Source organism: Oreochromis niloticus, linkage group LG9, assembly GCF_001858045.2.
Source record: "Oreochromis niloticus isolate F11D_XX linkage group LG9, O_niloticus_UMD_NMBU, whole genome shotgun sequence".
Classification (NCBI taxonomy): Eukaryota; Metazoa; Chordata; class Actinopteri; order Cichliformes; family Cichlidae; genus Oreochromis; species Oreochromis niloticus.
The window spans coordinates 22529640-22549761 of record NC_031974.2 but is presented as its reverse complement, the minus strand read 5'-3'; the positions used below and the strand labels follow the sequence as shown (position 1 = coordinate 22549761).

The window sequence follows — 20122 nt, the reverse complement described above, 5'->3', positions numbered from 1 at the left end:
TGTGGCATTTCTTTAAAATACTTCATAAGCACCAAAAAAAATAAAAAATTGTATGTATTTTGCATGTCATACAGCAATGCTAAGTCTCTTCTTTGTCTTTACTTCAGTCTTTAGCGGTGAGCCACATACTTTCTTGTTGTATGAGCAGCTTAGCACAGAGCAGCACTGATCTATGCAGGTGCTGATCTGCACAAGTGACTGTGCCACACTTAAAGCCCCTTCTAAATCAGTGTTAAAGCCTTGATAATAGACCTCACTGACCAATTGATTGGCCTTCATATGTTTACAGCTCACTTTAATTGCCTCAAAAATACCATTTATCAGCCAAGTGTGTCCGCATATGCATGTATGTGTGAGTGCAAGCATGCCCGTCCATTGACAAAAAGGCTTATTGATTTATCAGCATCAGGATTTGTCCCGTTCACCATACATAAAACCCCTGCGTATGTGCTGTTCAAAATGGGAAATGGCCCCATTGATTCCCTTAAGTTGGAGCCCAAATGCTAAAGATTTTTGGATAAGCTTTCTCATTACTTAAGCTGAAATCAATAGGGGAGAGCATGGGTCTAATGAATGAACGGGCCACAGATCAGATGGGGTGTGCTCATCCCTGGCCTGTCCGGGTCGATCCGAGTATGTGTGTGTGAGTGCGTGTGTGGGAGAAAGAGAGGGAAAGAGACATACGCGTGCACTCACACAAAAACGAGCTGACTATTTGGACATCACAAATCTTTTTGTCTGCCTCAGAAAATTCACATTTTAGATCCATTTGTGTCTTTAGGTCTTTCTGCTCACTTGACCCACTTCTGTGCCTTTAGCTTCCACTGCTTCTCGATCCACATTAATGTGCCATAAATATGTTCTTTTCAGAACCAGAAGTGCCGCCAATGTGTTAAAATCATGCAAACCCTTATCCATGTATGGTTTGGAAATAGTTTAAGCCTAAAAAAAGTCTGCTTATGGAATTTCAAACATTTGTTTTTAATTATTATTTTAATTGTTCTACTTTCCCTTTGCACACTTTCTTTCCCTCTGTAGTTGGAGGCCAGCAGGAAGCAGGTGGAACGTCAGAGGAGGGAGTTATCAGAGCTTCACCAGAAGGAGGAGACACTTTTGTGTGAGGTACAAAGATAAATCATACACCCACACACACATGCATGCACGTGCACACAACACACACACACAGACACAGAGGAACTAACTCGGGATTTAAGATTTAAATACTCAGCATCTACAAATAAAATCTAGATTAGTCATAAATCTTCATAGGAATGTACAGTAATATCGAGTGCATGTGGATGTGTGTCAGCCAGCCAGCTGGTGGAACCAAGAATGTAGCTCACACACGCATACACAGAAACTACTACCCCTCTCAGTCGCAGCCCCTTTGGCTAACTATTTGGTTTTTCCACTTTCCACTCTTTCCACCCCTTTGAAATATCAAAACAGCACAGAGTGGTGTATCTCTTGAAAATTGTTTTTGGCCGAGTGTGCAGACGCTTCCTCTCAGAGTACATTTACCAGACAACTTCTAACAGTTTCACTTTGTGACTTGGCCAATTTATGGAATTAACTCCATAAGCCGATATTACAAACAGTTGTCACTGTGATTAGTTAAGCCAAGGAGTTGTTAGCTAAAAAGTCGAAACCTGCAGACACCTAACGCTGATGAAAAATTAATTAAATCATTAATTAAATAGATTTAATTAGTAATATTGCAGTTATTAAACATCACATACACATGAAGCAGGAAACTTAGGAGGAATTTGGTGGATTTATAAACTGTGGCTTTAAGTAGGATGAGCAGTCAATAAATTGTGCATATGAGCACTATCAACAAAGAACTCTGGATGATCACCACTAACCCAGCCCACTTTTCAAACAGTCAACTCCCTATCCCTTCCCCTAGTCTCCACCAAGGTGTCCCGCCTTTTCAACTCATAAATATGGAAGGCAAAAGATGATGAGATTCAGGGACAAGAAAGGAATCAAAATCTATTGTAGCGTGTCCTTTTCCCCGTGTAAAGTTTGGATTAAATGTCACACATTAGCATGTGAACTTTTAAATGAGCTTGTTTGCTCTCCACAGTGTGGGGCATGTAAATACCCATCTTGAGAATGGAATGGGGATTTCGTAGTGGAGGGGGTGGTGCTGGTGGAGGTTCTCAAGAGTTGCGGAGTGTAGGACACATTTGAGGGTTGCAATGGGCAATTAGACCCCACCAAGGGACGGGTGTACCAAACAGGTCTATTGACTGCAACCTGAAGTGACAGACATTAGCAGATGGGAAATCTCACTAAGGGATGTGGCTTCTAGTGATTTGTGCGAGACAGATGATTGACATGAGAAGACTGACACACACTGTCATGTTTATTTCTGGGCAAAATCAGGTCAGAGTGAAAAGAAATATGTAAATGTTTAGAAAACCATGGTAAGTTTGTTTGATCAAAAAAAACAGTTAAAATTTTTATGTACTTTTTACTTTTGCATTGTCATTCGACAACACGTTTAATATGCACTGCTCAAAAAATTAAAGGACCACTTTGAAAACACATCAGATCTCAATGGGAAGAAATCATGCTGGATGTCTACACTGATGTGGACTGTGTAATGTGTTATAAATGAAAGAATGAATTATTTGATAGAAATGAAAATGATCAACATACAGAGGGCTGAATTCAAAAACACCTGGAAAATCAAAGTGTAAAAAATGTTAGTGGATTTTGTTGAAATTTCTTGGGAGCAACTCAAAATGGTACTCAGTAATTGGTGCTTGTATTCATATCTGACAATACTGGACCACGCTCCTATGAGAGGACGGATGGTTCCTGAGGGATCTTCTCCCAGATCTGGACCAGGGCATCACTGAGCTCCTTGACAGTCTGAGGTACAACCTGACAGCGTTGGATGGGCCATAACATAATGTCCCAGAGGTGCTGCATTTAGCTCAGGTGAGGGTATCAATTCCTTCATCCTCCAGGAACTGCCTGCATATTCTTGCCACATGATGCTGGGCATCGTGAACTAGGAGGAACCCAGAACCCACTGCACCAGCATGTCTGATAGTGAGTCTAAGGATTTCATCCCGATACCTAATGGCAGGCAGTGTGCTGTTGTCTAACCTGTAGATATCTGTGCGTTCATCCATTCCTCACCACCAAATTGCTCATGCTGAACGATGAACAGGCAGCATAACGTTCTCCACGACTTCTCCAGAGCCTTTCACGTCTATTACATGTACTCAGTGCTTTGATCTGTGAAAATTAGAGTGTGCCAGTTTTGGACTTGCCAATTCTGGTATTCAATGGCAAATGCCAGTCGTGTTCCACGGTGCCAGGCAGTGAGCACAGGACCTACTAAAGGACAGTGGACCCCCAGGCCACCCTCATGAGGTCTGTTTCTGATTGTTTGGTCAGAGACATTCACACCAGTGGGCTGCTGGAGGTCCTTTGTTGCTCTGTCAGTGCTCATCCTGTTCCTCCTTGTACAAAAGGAGCAGATACCAGTCCTGGTGATGGGCTAAGCACCTTTTAAAGCTTTAAGGCGCTCCTAAAGTAACTACCTGTGTCCTGGAATCTCCTACATGCGTGTTGGAAGACACAACAAGCCTCGTGGCTATGACACATATTGACGTGCCATCCTGGAGGAATTGGACTACCTGTGCAAGCTCTGTAGCGTCCAGGCATCAACTCCAGTATTATTTATAATTACCAGTAGTGACACTGACCTTAGCCAAATCCAAAAGTAGTGAAAAAACAGTCAGAAAAGATGCAGGGAAAAATGTCAATGACTTGGACCTTTAAAAACTATTTGTGGTTGTCTCATTGTTGCCCCTCTAACTGCACATGTTGTTAATTTTATTTACACCAAAGCAGCTGAAACTGGTTAACAACCCCCTCTGCTACTTAACTGACCAGATCAATATCCCAGAAGTTTGACTGACTCTGATTAAAAAGCGTTCCTTTCATGTTTTTTGAGCAGTGTATAAGTTCGAGTTGAAGTTATGGAAATAGCAAACATTTGGTAAAGACCATAAAAAACAAGCATATGTCGCTAACACACAGAGAACCTCAGGGTTGAGAGCTCATCAAGTACTATTGTCAGAATATGTGTGTGTGTGTTGATGCATGACCGTATTGTGTATCATATTTGATAACCAAACACCATAATATATGTGCACATATTTCACTGACTATGATTCCCTTTGTTTTAAAATGTGAGTCTGCTTATTTATTGACATAATTTCCTCTCACTGAAGGGCTTGTGTCTATAAAACACATTAAAATCATATTGCAATCTTTGGTTACCCGGGAGTAGCGTCATAGTTCTATTATACTCACTGAACAACAGCATCACAGCCTGTTTATCAATCCAATATCTCATAATGTGCTCTCTGCCTGGTCATTTTGAATATAAAAAGATCTCATACTCCCATTGTACCATATTTCCTATATTTAGTATTAATCTCTTGTACTGACATGAATCTGACACATCCAATATGGCATTTGATTAGTTGTTTTTGTTTTTTGTTTGTTTTATTTATTTTTTTCTGAGTCTCCAGGTGATATTGGATACATGTGCCGAGCTAGTATTATGTTGGTTGTTTCATCTGAGTATAAAAATGATTTAGTGTGTACTCAGCAGGCAGTGTCATTGACTAGCTTTAATTTCACTGCAAGGGTGGGCTTTATTACTCTGCTACTCTCTAAATATGTGTATGTGAGTGTATGTGAGAGAAAGTGTGTGTGTGTGTGTGTGTGTGTGTGTGTGTGTGTGTGGAGTGGGGGGGTACAAAGAAAAAATAGAGAGTGCAAATGAATGTTTCTGTGGACATACATTCTGTCTCTTTTCATGCTTATTATCTTTGCGGCATGCAAGGTCTGTGCACACACGTGCTGAGACTCTCCTTCCCTTGTGTGAGATGTAGTTATGACCTACAGTTAGATTTAAAAGTTTAATGATCATGTGAATAAGTGCAGGCAAAAATGCCATGATGTCGTTATTTTTAGATGAGCAGAGCTTTCCTAAACTTAACCAAGTAGTTTTCGATGCCCAAAGCCAGCAAAGGTAAGACAGTAAACTGCAAGTAAATATGAAACCTGGACCCAGAGAAAACTCAATTCTGAGTCTCAGTGGTCAAAAATCAGGTGTGTCTGAAATGTGTCTGACCTTGTTACTCTTGGAGTGGACTCCGAGTCGAAAACCCCCCAAAGCCACGTGAAAAAGTTTTCACAGTAGTCTATGAAGTCCTGGGAAAACTAAGTACACCCCCCAACTCAGTAGCTTTTAGAGCCACCTTCATCAGAAGTATCTTGAATGAATGTTTTTTTGTGTTACTTAATTAGTCTCTCACATCATTGTGTATGAATCTTTACAATTCTGCTTCAGTCCATTTGCAGTGATTTGTTTATGCACAGCTCAGTTTTGGTCCTGCCACAGCATTTTAGTCAGGTTGACGACTTTGACTGGGCCTTTTTTCTGCCAATTTTTGTAGATTTGCTGCTGTCACTGTTCTGTTGCGTGACTCAATTTCACCCGAGTTTAACTATTAAACAAAAGGCTTAACATTTGCCTATAGAATACGTTGGAGCAACTGGAGGAGTTCATAGTTACCACCTGCAAGGTGCCCAGATCCTGTGGTTCCAAAACAAGCTCAAAGCCTGTGGTCACCCCTATTAGGTGTTTGGCCTGAGAGGCTTTTGCGTTTGCTTTTGGTCAAACATGGCACTGTGTACAACTCCACTTGCGTCTCATCTGTCCAAAACACATTGTTCCAGAAGTCTGGTGATTTGTTCAGATGTAACTTTGCAAAAGTTGCCAGGAGAAGAGGCTTTCTCCTGGCAGTCCTTCTAAACAAGCCATACTTGTTCAGTCTTTTTCTAATTGTACTGAAATGAACATTATCATTTCACATGTTAAATGGGGCCTGTAGAGATGTAGCTCTTAGGTTTTTTGCTGTTTTCCAGAGTCTTGCACTGTTTGACATTGGGGTGATTTTGCTGGGAGGTCCACTGCTGGGAGGATTATAGCTTTGTGTTAACATGCATCTGAATGCTCCAGACCACCAAACTTCCCAAATATCTGCTTTTATTAAGCAGCTGATGATCAGCTAATCAAGTGGTAAATGGTAAATGAACTACATCTTATGTAGTGCTTTTTTACTTTACTGGAGTACTAAAAGCACTGATGCATTTGATTAGCAACACCTGGCTACTATTTACCCCCGAAAACTTTCTTTTCCATGACTGTACGTTTCCAAAAAACTTTTTAGACAGTAGGAACATGCATCCATCCAGGTCCAAGTCTCTGGGGCAGCAGTCTGAGATGCTCCAATCTCAGTCTCTACCTCACCTGTTTCTTGAGGGAGACACAGAAGCATTCCCAATCCAGCTGAGAGACATTACCTCTCAAGTTTGTCCCGGGTCTGTCCTATCTGAAGCACGATAGGGGCATTAGCAACAAATATTGATGTTCCATATTAATCTTTATTTGGAGGACATCTTACATGCACTTTTGTGCAGTGACAATGAACAGTGAACCCTTTGAAATAGGCTGGCTTTCATCAAAAAACATTTCAAAAATGTGATGAATCTCATTTGAGCCACAAGAACACAAACCAAATGTGCTAAACACATGCTAACACACAAACAATTATACTGGTTTCCATCTTTAAACTCATCCCTGATGTGAATGTTTAATAAATAAAAATCACCAGCTACACTGGTAAATAAGGAGAATTTAATAAAAAATTAATAACCACTTCAACTTCCAAGTACAGCAGTAACCACAAAAAACAGTGTTCTCTTTCAAACATTCGTTTCGGTGTCTCACTATGGGGAACGCTCTCTCAGCGTTGTCCTCAGAAGCCTCTATATCATTACTCCAGCCAGTATTGGCTGGCAGTCGTGACGCCTGCGTCAGGGAGGGGCCACCCTCCTCCCTATAAAAGGTTGTGACGCAGCGTCACCCGTCATTCAATTTCCTCTTCTCGCTTCTTAGAAACCTCATCTCTCCTGACTGTGAACGTGAGTGCTAGCTTAACTGTCCACGCGAGCAAGCTAACACCTTGGTCACCGGGCGCTGCACGGTTCGCGTTTTGAGTCGCCTGCTCTTCACCACGGAGCCAGGTCGGAGAGTGTGTTAGCTGCCACCACGCACCTAACACAACAGCTAGCTGACCAAGCTAACTGTTCTTGCTACACACGGTCACCAAGCCAAGTAGCACAAGCGCTAGCCACCACACTAGCTAGGTCATACGAGCTCACCATAGCTACTCGACCGAGAAGAAAATAAAAATCAGCATTAGCCGTCCAGCCATTCTAGGCTAGCTACACCAAGCTTCCTTGACATGGCAGACTGCAATCCGCTGCCCAAGCTTTGCCCCTGCGGTTGCAAAATCTCAGGCTCAGATACGCATGATGTGTGTGTGATGTGCCTCGGGCTGCAACACGCCCAGGCGGCTATTTCCACACCGGGTATATGCGAACACTGCGCTCGCTTCACCCTAAAAAGCCTTCGCCGAAGGCTAGCCCGCCAGGCTAGCCTGTCAAAGAAGGACCCAATGCTGTCTCCAATCGACCCACCGATGGAGCACACTGAGTCTGCAATACCAGGCACCGGCTGGGGCGACGAGATGGATATCGTCCTCCCGCTGGTGGATGATGCCGAGGTCAGCTGCGAAGCTATGTTGTCTGATTCCCTCGAGGCTAATGACGAGCTACTCAGCGAATCCTCTGAGGGAGCGTCGGAACATCTCGTCTCGGACGAGGATGACGACGTTTTCTTTGCCCCCTCTGGTCGGAATTCTGCGACACAAGGGGCCGATTGTGACAACCCCGGCACACAGTCCCGCGGCATGGAGCTATTCGACGTTGCAAAACGGGCGGCTGACAAGCTAGCAATCCCATGGCCCGCGGTGACAACGGAGACCTCCACCTCACGGTACGAGGGTAAAAGGCTCCCCAAAGCAAAGCGCACTACTAAGCAGGTACTGCCGCTTTTCCCCGAATGCGTGGACGAGGTCACACGCTGCTGGGCAAAGCCATTTTCGTCACCCAACCCCGTGCAGGGAGCGGCGGCGTTTGACTGCGCTGGAATGAAGGAGAAGGGCATCTACCAAATTCCTACAGTGGAAAATCTGGTGGCTTCCCATCTCCACCCGAACCAGAAACTCTCCATGTCATCTGGTCCGTCCCTGCCCTCCAAGGCCGAACGCCTGCAGTCCTCCCTGGCTGACAAGGCGTATAAATCGGTTGCCACCACCGCGAGGGCACTGAACGCCTCATCGCTCCTGCTAGCTTACTCGGCGGAGCTCCAGGACCAGGCTGCCGCGAACCCGGATGCTAGTGAGCTATGGGATGAGCTGGGCGTCGTTACGGACCAGTGTCTCCACCTCACTAGAGCGGCAGTACAAGCGGCGGGCAGGGCTCTCAGCATCATCGTCCTACAGGAGAGGGCCAGATGGCTGAACCTGTCGGGGCTTTCGGACAGAGAGAAACGTGACATTCTGGATGAAAGCATCGACCCCGCTGGCCTTTTCGGGACCGCTGTTGCCACCATGCAAAGACGGTGCGAGGAGAAAAAGAAAGAGGGAGAGGCCCTGCAGCTGTGTCTCCCTAGGAAGGCCCAGGCTGCGCCCCCGCCTCCACCCGGTCGCCGCACGTTCGCTCAGGTCACCAGCCGTCCAGCCGGCGTGCCGACGTTTAAAATCCCTCGCCGCCCAGCCCCGCAGGTCGCGGCCCAGGGTCCCCTAGGATCGCAAAACCCTAAGACCCACTGGCCCAGGAAGCATGTCCCGCCTGCTGCCGCTCAGGGTGCCCCACCACCAGCCAAGCAGTCCGACCGCAAGAAGAAGCGGACTGCCTAACATCCCCCACGGGGAGATCGGAGCCGGACCAGCCCGAGCTCCAAGTTCACTCCAGGGCTCAGTTCCGGAGCCCGTTCGGAGAAGTGTGTTCTGCCTCCTCCTTTCAGCGCCTGGGACTCGAGTTGGATCCCACAGAGCGCATTTCAACAAAGAGACGACGAGACACTGTTCAGCGCAGTCAAGCGAGTCACAGTCTCATAAAAACATTCTGTTTATTAAAAACTCACCCGTTGCATCCAGGCATGTTGCCAAGGGCACGGGAAAAATGTGTGAAAAACACAGAAAGTATGTTGAAAAACATAATGCCCCCACGCACCCAGACACCACCGGGGTTGATTTCCTCAGTGGTGTCCGGACCCATGAGCGCTGGTCAGGCGCGAGCCGCCCGCGCATGCGCAGTCGGATCTGGCCCGAAGGACCAGTTTCCGCCACAAGAGGGAGCCAGAGCTCCGTCTACTGTGGAGTGCCTGTCATTGGGACCGCTGTCGGCGAGAATAGAGCGATGGCGAGCTCTCGCTGCACCAGAATGGGTTGTGAGGACATTAGAACGAGGCTATCGTTTGCAATTCGCAAACACCCCTCCCAGATTTCACAGAGTGATTTTCTCTCTTGCAAGGGGCGAATCAGCCAGGATCCTGCAAGAAGAAATAACTACTTTGCTGTCAAAGGGAGCAGTACGAGAAATACCCCAGGAGCAGAGCCAGTGCGGCTTTTACTCAAAGTATTTTCTCGTGCCCAAGAAAGGAGGGGGACTGCGTCCGATACTGGACCTACGGGCTCTGAATCAGCATCTGAGGTCATACAAATTCAGGATGCTGACGCCCACCACTCTGCTGCATGTAGTGCGCCCAGGCGATTGGTTTACATCAATAGACCTGAAGGACGCATATTTTCACATTCCTATTTACCCGCCTCACAGGAAATTCCTGCGCTTTGCGTTTCAGGGCAGAATGTACGAGTACCAGGTCCTGCCGTTTGGTCTCTCACTGAGCCCTCGGGTATTTGTGAAATGCACAGAGGCAGCCATAGCCCACTGAAGAGGCGGGGCATCCGCATAGCATCATACATAGACGATTGGCTGCTGCTATCAGAGTCAGAAATAATGGGAAGAGAGCACACCAGGTTGACAGTGGATCATCTGATGGCTCTGGTTTCACCATAAACTACGAAAAGAGTGTCCTGCAGCCAGCTCAGGCCATCTCTTTCATAGGAATAGCCCTCAACTCCCAAACGTACAGAGCGTGTCTCTCTGTGGACAGAGCACAGAAAATGCTATCACATGCCGGCATTTTTCAGTTGGGAAGATATCTCCCATTCAGGAAATGCCTGCAGATGCTGGGATTGATGGCGTCCTCACTGGCGGTCATTCCACTGGGCAGACTGCATATGAGGGAATTTCAGCGATGGGTCGCATCTCTGAGACTGAATCAAAAGCGCCATACCCACCGCCATATCAGAGTGACAGCAGACTGTGCTGCAGCACTCCGCTGTTGGAGAAATCCCACATTTCTCACTCAGGGGTGTCACTGGGGGCTGTCACAGCCAGAAAGGTGGTAACCACGGACGCGAGTCTCACGGGCTGGGGCGCCACTCACGAGGGCAGAGCAGTGAGCGGCAGCTGGGACTCACAACAGAGGGGTGCTCACATAAATTGGCTAGAATTGCTAGCAGCATTTCTAGCACTGAGACACTTCCTTCCCCTGTTGAGGAACCACCATGTTCTGATCAGAACAGACAACACCACTGTTGTGGCGTACATCAACAGACAGGGCGGGTTACGTTCCCGTCCGTTGCACATGCTGGCTCGCAGACTGATCATGTGGAGCAGCATCAATTTGTTGTCACTGAGAGCTACTCACATTCCAGGAGCTCTGAACTTGGGAGCGGACTTAATGTCCAGGGGAAACCCGCAATACGGGGACTGGACCCTGCACCCACATGTGGTGACCGAAATCTGGACCCGCTTTGGCCAGCCACAGGTCGATCTGTTTGCCTCGAGGGAGAACGCTCAGTGTCCACTGTATTTCTCCCTGAGGGACCAGGAAGCTCCGCTGGGGTAGACGCATTAGCTCACAACTGGCCACATGCTCTGCTTTATGCGTTCCCTCCGCTGGCCTTAATTTCTCCCACTCTAACCAGAGTGAGAGAAAAAGGGCTAACAGTGATATTGATCGCCCCAAGGTGGACGAGGTCCCATTGGTTGGCGGAAATTATGCCCCTCTTGTGGGACGAACCGTGGCCTCTCCCTCTCCGACGAGACCTAGTCTCCCAAGCCAGGGGGGAGATTTTTCACCCTCATCCCGAGCGCCTCGCCCTGTGGGCTTGGCCCGTGAGAGGCTGAATCTGAGTACGGCAGGACTCCCCAGGGAGTTATAGCCACTATTCAGAATGCTAGAGCCCCTCCACAAGATCATTGTATGAGAACAAGTGGAGGGTATTTGAGGAGTGGTGTGGAAAGTCTCACACTCTCTCCTTTCAATGCTCTGTGACAACAATTCTCTCCTTTCTCCAAGAACTGTTAGATAAAGGAAAGGCCTTTTCCACAATTAAAGTATATCTAGCAGCTATTTCAGCTTGCCATGTGGGCTTCGTGGATGGCCCAGTGAGCCACCACCCACTGGTCTGCCGTTTCATGAAAGGGGCACGACGGCTCCACCCAGTGTCTAAACCTCTCGTTCCCACGTGGGATTTATCTCTGGTGTTGGAGGCAGTTTCACAGCCACCATTTGAACCACTAAGCCAGGTGGAAGTAAAAATCCTGTCTTTGAAGACTGCATTGCTCCTGGCCCTCGCGTCTGCGAAGCGTGTCAGTGATATTCATGCGCTGTCAGTACACAAAGAGTGCATCCGGTTCACGCGGGATAACTCTAGAGTCACACTCAGGCCAAATCCGGCCTTTGTGCCCAAAAATCCTTATCTCCAATGCACCCCATTGGAGCTGGACGCTTTTTGCCCTCCTCCTTTCTCCTCCCCTGGACAGGAGCGCCTACATGCTCTCTGTCCAGTTAGGGCTTTGTGTATCTATATGGAGAGAACAAAGGCTTTCAGGAGGTCGGATCAGCTGTTTGTTTCCTGGGCTAAACCACAGCTTGGCAAGCCCATTAGCAAACAACGCATTTCCCACTGGATTGTTGAGGCAATCCAATTGGCTTATTCAAGCACGGGCCTGTCCCCCCAGGGGGACTCCGTGCTCATTCTACCAGAGGGATGGCAACCTCTTGGGCCCTTTTTAGGGGTGTCTCTATAGAGGAGATATGTGCAGCGGCGAGCTGGGCTTCACCTTCGACCTTTGCAAGGTTTTACAGGTTGGATGTCACTGCACCATCTCTAGCCCACACTGTGTTGAGTGTGGGTCCCCACGAGACCTCCTAAGTTGGCAGTCAGTCGTTCAGATGGGCTTATCTGGCAATACGGGAGTCTGCATATCCCCATAGTGAGACACCGAAACGAATGTTTGAAAGAGAACTTGAGGTTACTTTATTCCGTAACCCCCGTTCTCTGATAACATGAGTGAGGTGTCTCACCAGATCACCCTCCTTGCACGAAGCGAGGAAGAGGTGAGCTTATCTTGAATGACGGGTGACGCTGCGTCACAACCTTTTATAGGGAGGAGGGTGGCCCCTCCCTGACGCAGGCGTCACGACTGCCAGCCAATACTGGCTGGAGTAATGATATAGAGGCTTCTGAGGACAACGCTGAGAGAGCGTTCCCCATAGTGAGACACCTCACTCATGTTATCAGAGAACGGGGGTTACGGAATAAAGTAACCTCAAGTTTGTGGTCCCACACAACGGACTATTTACCGTATGCTTCATCTCAGCCATTTTCTTGTCCAGTGTGACCAGCTTACTTGAAGTTGTCCACAATATTGTTCAAGGCTTGGGTTCTGAGTGGGCTACTCCAGAAACTGAGCTGTTAAGTTGCCTATTTATTTCCTTGTCCTTTTGCCTCACCCAGCATCTAGCTTGAGCTTTAACTGCTGAGCAGCTCTATCCTGTAACATATCGTGATAGACTTGGACTTCATTCATTTTCCCCTCAGTAATGAAAAGTTCTGTAGTACTCGAGGCAGCAAAACAGCCTAAAATTACACTTCACATGCTTCACATTTGGGATAGAACAATGAAACTTTCTTGAGTTCAAGGTTTTTTGCATTTCTAAGACAGAGTTATACATAAATCCTGCTATATATCTTTGTATATATCTCCAAACATGCTGTTTATTCATCGTCTTCTGCATGCAATTAGCATTCACTGGACGAATCGGCTAAACCAGCACTTGGAGCCGTTCTCACATAACACTCTGGCCAAACTGGTGGTCCCGGTGCAAGAAATAGAGGAGCTCCACTTTGGCGTGACAAACCTTACTTCTGATCAAATGCTACAGAGCTATAATCATGTTTGTGCCACTGAATTCCTTAACCTTTCCATGACCTCGGTGAATGCCAGCGGCCCAATCACAGAACCTAATTGAATCTGCTCGGCGGTACCCCCCTCACCCCCACCCACCATACCCCAACCCAAATAAAATTGGAGGTGAAAAATGAATACAGCAGTATGCGGTAAGAGAGAAGAAGAAGGCAGGTGACACCAGTGGTGGTGGGGTTGGTGGAGTGGGGTTGGGGCGGTGGATCATACTGCGGCTTTATAAATACACAGACGTGCTCACAAACACACACCCAGACACGTACACGCAGTCACACCTTTTTCAATCCTGCAAGAGAATGGGGAGTGGGAAATGACAGAGAGCGAGAGAGAGAGAAGGCGGGAGCGAGGGAGAGGTTGGGCCTAGGTTTCTCATTACCCCCCTGGCCTATTTGGAGGATATTCCTATAAGATAATCTGATTTATTTGCAATTTTCCTTTAAGCGGCTTAGTGTTTACCTCCAAGATTAATATTTTTCTCTGTTATTAATATCAGACTGTAATTAGGAGTGATGTGTCTCGCTCGGCACGGTTCTGTGGCCGCCAGGCAGCTGGCTGGATGAAACTCTTGTTGCGACTCACTTGTTGTGATCCTGTTTCACGAGAGGCGGAAAAAAAAACCAGAGATGGAAGTTTTAAAAGAAGAGACTGCAGGGTAGGGATGCAGAATTACAATTGGGGCATACCTGTCTCTATGTCGAAGTGTATGCGTAGGTGAGTGCGGGTGCAGGACCGTACAAATATGGGAGTTTATGTGCGCGCGCGTGTGTGTGACAGTGTGATGGCCCCCTCTGATTGATAAGGTGTCTGTGCCGGCTGCAGATTGCTCTTGCTGATTGCTTCTGAGAGCTCCAGCTGATTTATAATCAGAGCAGGATGAAGGATTGTGCTGTGGATTGCTTATCTGTTTACCCCCTCACAACATAAACTGACAAATTATCATGTTGAACACACACCCACCCACACACACACACACACACACAGACGCAGACACACACGTGAAAGGGAAAAAAAAAACACATAATAATGTTGACCTTCTTATTAAATATACAGGGAAAGAGAGAAAGCGCGCGCGCGAGAGAGACACTGTCATACAATTTCACAGACACACACTGGCCATACGGAACATAAACAGCTCTACTCTTCAGCACAGTCATATTTTCATGATTGCACAAAGGAGTGCAATCAGTCTCAGTTGTTTATATACGAAAATGTCAACATGTCAACATCACATATCAAGTTACGTTGCAATTAGCATGTTTCAGGCACTTAGATTTTTTTTTATTGGCTTCAATCAAAAAAAAAAAAGTATTCAAGTATTATTTGGAAGCTTCTTAGCCGGTGATCTCAAATATTGATTTGTATTCATTTATGGCTTTTTGTTTCATTTGTGCCGGGCTTTTTTTTAATTCCTTGTTGCTTAACGTGCCTCACTGTGTGCAACGGCATTTCTTATATGCACAATCAAATTCTTAATCTCTGAACCATGCGAAAACTGACTCAGGAAATAACAAATATGCCGACTTTTATGGTACTTAGTGAAGTGATTCTGATTGTATTTAAACTGTTGTGTTTAGTTGTAGTAAGAATAAAATAGCTGTTGCTTTTGACAAAGAAACTGGCATATGATGTGAGACTAATTCCAATTGGCAAGGCAGGGTACAAGCCGGTAGTTTTAAACGCTGACAGGTTTTGTATGCCCTATGGCACTGTGACAGCTCTGTGTGTGTGTGTGTGCCTCTGTACCTTTCTGTCTTTCTCCCTTTCTCTTTTCCCAGTCTTACCTGTCTGTCTGATGATGCTACTTTCTCTCTTTTCACCATGCTTGTTTGTAAATGCACGGAGACAGAATTATGAAGGGAACACAAAAAACACAAAGTACAGGAGCGTATGAATTCAGACACACACACGTGCACGCACACACACACACACGCACACACTGACGAATGGCAGCAATTAGATGGGGAAACCAAGCATGTGAGGACAGAGGAGCGCTGAGGGGCTGCAGCCTGCTGTATGGAACGTGCGTATGTGTATGTGTGTGTGCGCATGTTATATGTTTTGTGTGCATTTGGTAGGTTTTTTATCCCTCTAATGCACCATCCATCTGTCTAAATATCAACACTGTTTCATATGTCACTGGACAGCGGCTGTAGTAAGGTGTAGTCGAATTTTAGCATTTGGAATCAAGGACCAAATGTGAAAAGGTCTGGACTGCAACAATATAACTTTGCAAGAGATAATTAGTCATTGTATAAAAGGTGAAAAAGAAATGTTTGAGTATTTGACAGCAGGCACATGGGGTAAAGAATTCAAGTTAAAAAAAGAAATAAATGTGAAATATTTGTCATCTCTGTCTTCCTCCGGTTTCATGTCAGCCTACTGAATTGGTCAACCCACTGACACTGAGACCTTGGGCTTCCTTAGTTCTTCTTTTCTCTCCCATTTGGAAGAATGGCCTTCTCGCTTCAGTCAGAGCAGCAGTCACTTCTCATATTCCCTTTAAATGTGAGGATTCATCTTTTCAGGAAATTCCTCAATGCAGCCTTCCCTCTTCAAATTAATCACATCTCTATCTACTCCAGTTGCTATCTAATAAACACTCCCCCCCTCGCCTGGGTCTGTAACTGTCCCAGGATTTCTCTGATTTTTCATCGCCGGGTTGCATGTGGAAGTCAGTGTTAATTAGCTGCAGCGGTTAAGTAATGAAAGAGCTTCAAGGCAATTCAATTTCAGCTGTTTAAAAAGATTTGAGACACAATGTTTAACTTGTTTGGGACTAACTTTTAGTGCTGACACTGGTGACTTGTTTCCCAAGCATTACAGCTGTTAGGTAAAAAATATAATATAATATAAAAAAAACACCACCAAACCTTATGAAAACATATCATATGTCTGTCTTTTTGTGTTAGTTTCTGTATGTCTGTGTGTGTGTGAGAGCGAGTAAGAGAGAGTAGAGTCATATTTGAAAGGAGAGCAGAGGTATGATAGACAAAGCTGAACGATTCACTTCTTGCTTACATCACAAATCATCCCCATATTATAAGGCTTTACATGCAAATATGAGGCAGAGTAAATGTGTGTGTGTGTGTGTGCACATGTGGGAGAGAGGGACTGCACACTGGTCTGCAAAATAAAGCAAACTGTTATTTGCATATAAACTGAATGCATTGTGTGACTTCATATATGTAACCCATGTTTAGTATCAATGTATATCATGAATGAGTGAGTAAGTGTATGCGCCTGTGTGTGTGTGTGTGTGTGTGTGTGTGTGTGTGTGTGTGTGTGTGTGTGTGTGTGTGTGTGTGTGTGTGGGGTAACCCTGTATCACTGGCAAGCTCATTTCTCTCAGAAATCAAAGTTAAATGGGTCATCTATCATGAGAATATGTGACTGAGTCTCTTGTCTCTGCTCTGTGTGTGTGTGTGTGTGTGTGTGTGCTTGTGCGTCTCATGCACACATATGCAAGGTGTGTGGTGCAAGAGCAGTCTGCGTGCACCGCTGCAGCTGCTCACACGTGTGTATGCGGCGGCCACTTGTCTTTGCCTATGCTATGATTAATGGTTTACATTGGGCTGTTCAGCCATGCATGTTTCTTGGTTTATCGTTTTATGCTGTCTCCAATTAAAGCTCCATAACTTGAGTGATGGCTTCACGCCAGTGTCCATCAATAGAGGCCATCAGCAGCCTCATGCATTCAGGATATGGAAGCCACACACTAACTAATATCCTTTTGTGTCAGAGCCAGTGGGCATCCTTTTTGTGTGACTCTACAAATATATACACGTGCGCGTGCTGTGCACATGAAATAAAAACAGTAATTAAATTTGAAGTGATCTATTCTTCCTGATAAATGTGGTTTTACTGTTTAAAATCTTGAAAAATGAATTACCAGTGGGATAAAATAATATTATAATTGTATTTTTTTATGTAATCAATGAAAACCATCAGGTGATCAATTAATTAATCATCCTGAAATTGTTTTTTCGATAAGGACAGTCTTTTGCGCCATGTCTGCATTCATGCACGATTTTGCATCTTTGTGTCTTTTTGTGGCAAAGAAGTGCTGGGGGCTACATACATCTGGACGTGGGAGCTTGTTCATGTGTGCTCCGCACAGACACGCATGCGCCGCACAATATCATTTCACGCAATATTATTTCTCATATAGCTGTAATGACATTAGGCCGATATGTTGATTATACTGTCGGCAAACAGCAGCCTGCTGATTGGGTTAGCATATAACCTTATATCACATCTCTCCATTCATCCCTGTGCTTTTTTTTTTTATTGCCCTCATTTTTCCAAATCACTTCCCACTTCTCCAGTTTCCAGGGCGAGGTTCCAGGCTATGCAAGCAGGTGATGAGAAGTAATATGATGACAGGAAGGCACAACAACGTAAGAGTAGAAAACCCAGAACCTTAGAGCAGCCCAAGTTCTCTGAGTGCAGGACAAAGAAGCCAAGTGGTAGGATAGAAAAGCGTTGTCTAAAAACATAAGAATATATGAATATTTAATCGCGCTGACAAAACCCAGTGAGCATGCACAAATTGTACATGTTATGGTTTCTGCTCAGCTTTTGTTTTTTGATTTTTAACAGTTGTATGGATTAATTAAAAGGAAGAAGAAAAACAGGGAGATTTTTTTGGTGTGGGCTACTGAGATTGTTAAAGAGAATGAGATTTCATTTGCAGTTGGGACACTTAGTGATGACACATGGACACTTTCGTATCTGCACACACAAAACAAGGTTTTTCATGCATTAAGGAAGTTTTAATCCCCCCCATAGAGGTTTTAGCCAAAGCTAGGATGCTAAGATCACTGCTCATTGGGATTTAATTTACTCAAGGATAATAGGTATATTCGTTACTGTACATAGACGAATCTTGTTTACATTTGTGGTATGAACTGCAAGCTGTGTTTGGAGTCCACTGTGTAGCAGCTACAGCTTTAATATGTGTCCATAAGCAGCAGAATGCAAAGGCAAAAATCAGCAGAAAACACATTGTAGCTGTATACAGTCAGCTCTATTGCCCTTCTCCCTAGCTAACATGTACACACAAACATACATATGGTGTACTCTCAAACACAGACTTCATTATTATCTACAAGAAACAAACATTACACAAAACACCTCTGGCGATATTTGTGCTTTGACGAAAAGAACACTTTTGGTGCTGTTTGGTTCTTAAACACAGCTGTGTGAGCACATCTAAGTGTCAAGATTTTAGTGCAAATTACTAATGGTGGGAATCAATATCTGTACCACATGCACGGGTAATGATTTAGCCATGCATAGCATACAGCTGGACAGACAAGGAGCAAATGGAAAAAAGATAACAATAACAATAAATTCACATCAGCCATACCTAACGCATAAGATGCTACGCCATGTCAAGGCTAAATGACACTAGGAGAAAAATGAACCTAGGTTGTCTGGAAATTAGAAAAAAGGGGGGGTCTGATTTAGTATTCAGTAATGGCTGAAGGGGATTGGGGGGAGGGAGAGAAAGCAGACTTATGTATAGGGAAAAGGGGTGGATGTGATGAAGCTGGAGAAAATTAATCAGTGTTATCATCTCCCGGCAAGTTTAGTTAACACTATTACTGCCAGTTACAAAATATTCCAGCAATTAGTGATTTCCCATCGTGTGATAGTGTAAAAAAATCAAACTTTCTGCTCTTTCTTTTCATGTATGGATAAAATATTGAGTGATTAGCAATACATTAGTCACTGGTAAGTTCAGAACCGTACTCTGGTTTGAATCTTAGTGCTTTAGTCTTCCTGTGAGGGAACTTCTGTTGTATCTGTGTAACAACCCATTAAATCACTGTGCATATACACTGCACACACACAACAAAAGCACAGTCGCTTGTTGACCTCACATTAGATAAGCCCAGTGTCATCTGTCCAACTCGCCAATGTTTGTTTGCATTTGTGCACGAGTTTAGCCTCGAGGCAGTCGCCGTGCTTGCATGTACATTATAATGTAATCTAAGTGTATAAACATATTAATGTGTGTGCAGAGTGAGAAAATCACTGTGACAAAATCATAGTGTGACATTTTTCAAGAATTTGAAACTTTATTTTGATTCTTTTTAAAAATCTACAACACTTTTGCTCATAACTGCTTCTCTCTATCAATTTTGACAATGGGAGAAGCAAAGTTGAAAGTAAACTGACTAAAACTTTGACTCCAGTTTATGACAATGACTAAATAATACTGCTCTTTCTGCTCCAGACCAAGGCCAAAATGGTGCATTTGAAAGACAAGCTCCGTGACGGTTTCAAGAGAAGGGCGGAGGAGAAAGAGGCGAGGATTAAGCAACTAACTGACGAGCTGAATGGAACGAGGCAAAAGGTAAAATGCACGCAAAGGGTACACAAGCACATACTTCAAATGCTTCTTTTATGTTTGTATAAAATTTAAAGAGATTTTACAGATTCTTCAATGAATGAGTCCTATTTATCCATAATGAATTGCTGCTTCGCAGTAAGAGCGTTTGTGAGCGAAGGCTGCCAAGAAATGGGAAAGAGTAACTTCAAGAGAAGACATGCTTAGTGTTTTTAACACGCGGGTCATAGTCTTTTTTGGTCAAACACATAAGTACACAAATAAACATACAGTACTGAAAAGCTTTCGAGTAAATGAATGATATTGCACTGTGAACCCTTGGCTAACATTATTGGTTGACCCCTGGGATTCTGTTAGCTAATTTAACTACGCCATCCTAGCGCTTCAATCACTTTTCCACCCACTTATTTTATACCCTTTCAATTATACAGATTACCATTGCTAGTAGAGCTTATTGAGCTGTACTTCTGATTC

General features: G+C 44.9%; 1 protein-coding gene across 6 annotated transcripts in view; it reads left to right on the top strand.

Moving 5' to 3' along the window:
- Positions 1–20122, top strand: part of LOC102076257 (myosin-9) — a 147714-nt gene that overhangs the window by 24823 nt on the left and 102769 nt on the right. For all 6 annotated transcript variants that reach the window (XM_025910425.1, XM_005471725.3, XM_005471724.3 and 3 more), the window contains 2 exons: positions 1039–1122; positions 19535–19654. In XM_025910425.1, coding sequence (XP_025766210.1) covers positions 1039–1122; positions 19535–19654 — 204 coding nt within the window. The remainder of the gene's footprint in view (positions 1–1038; positions 1123–19534; positions 19655–20122) is intronic.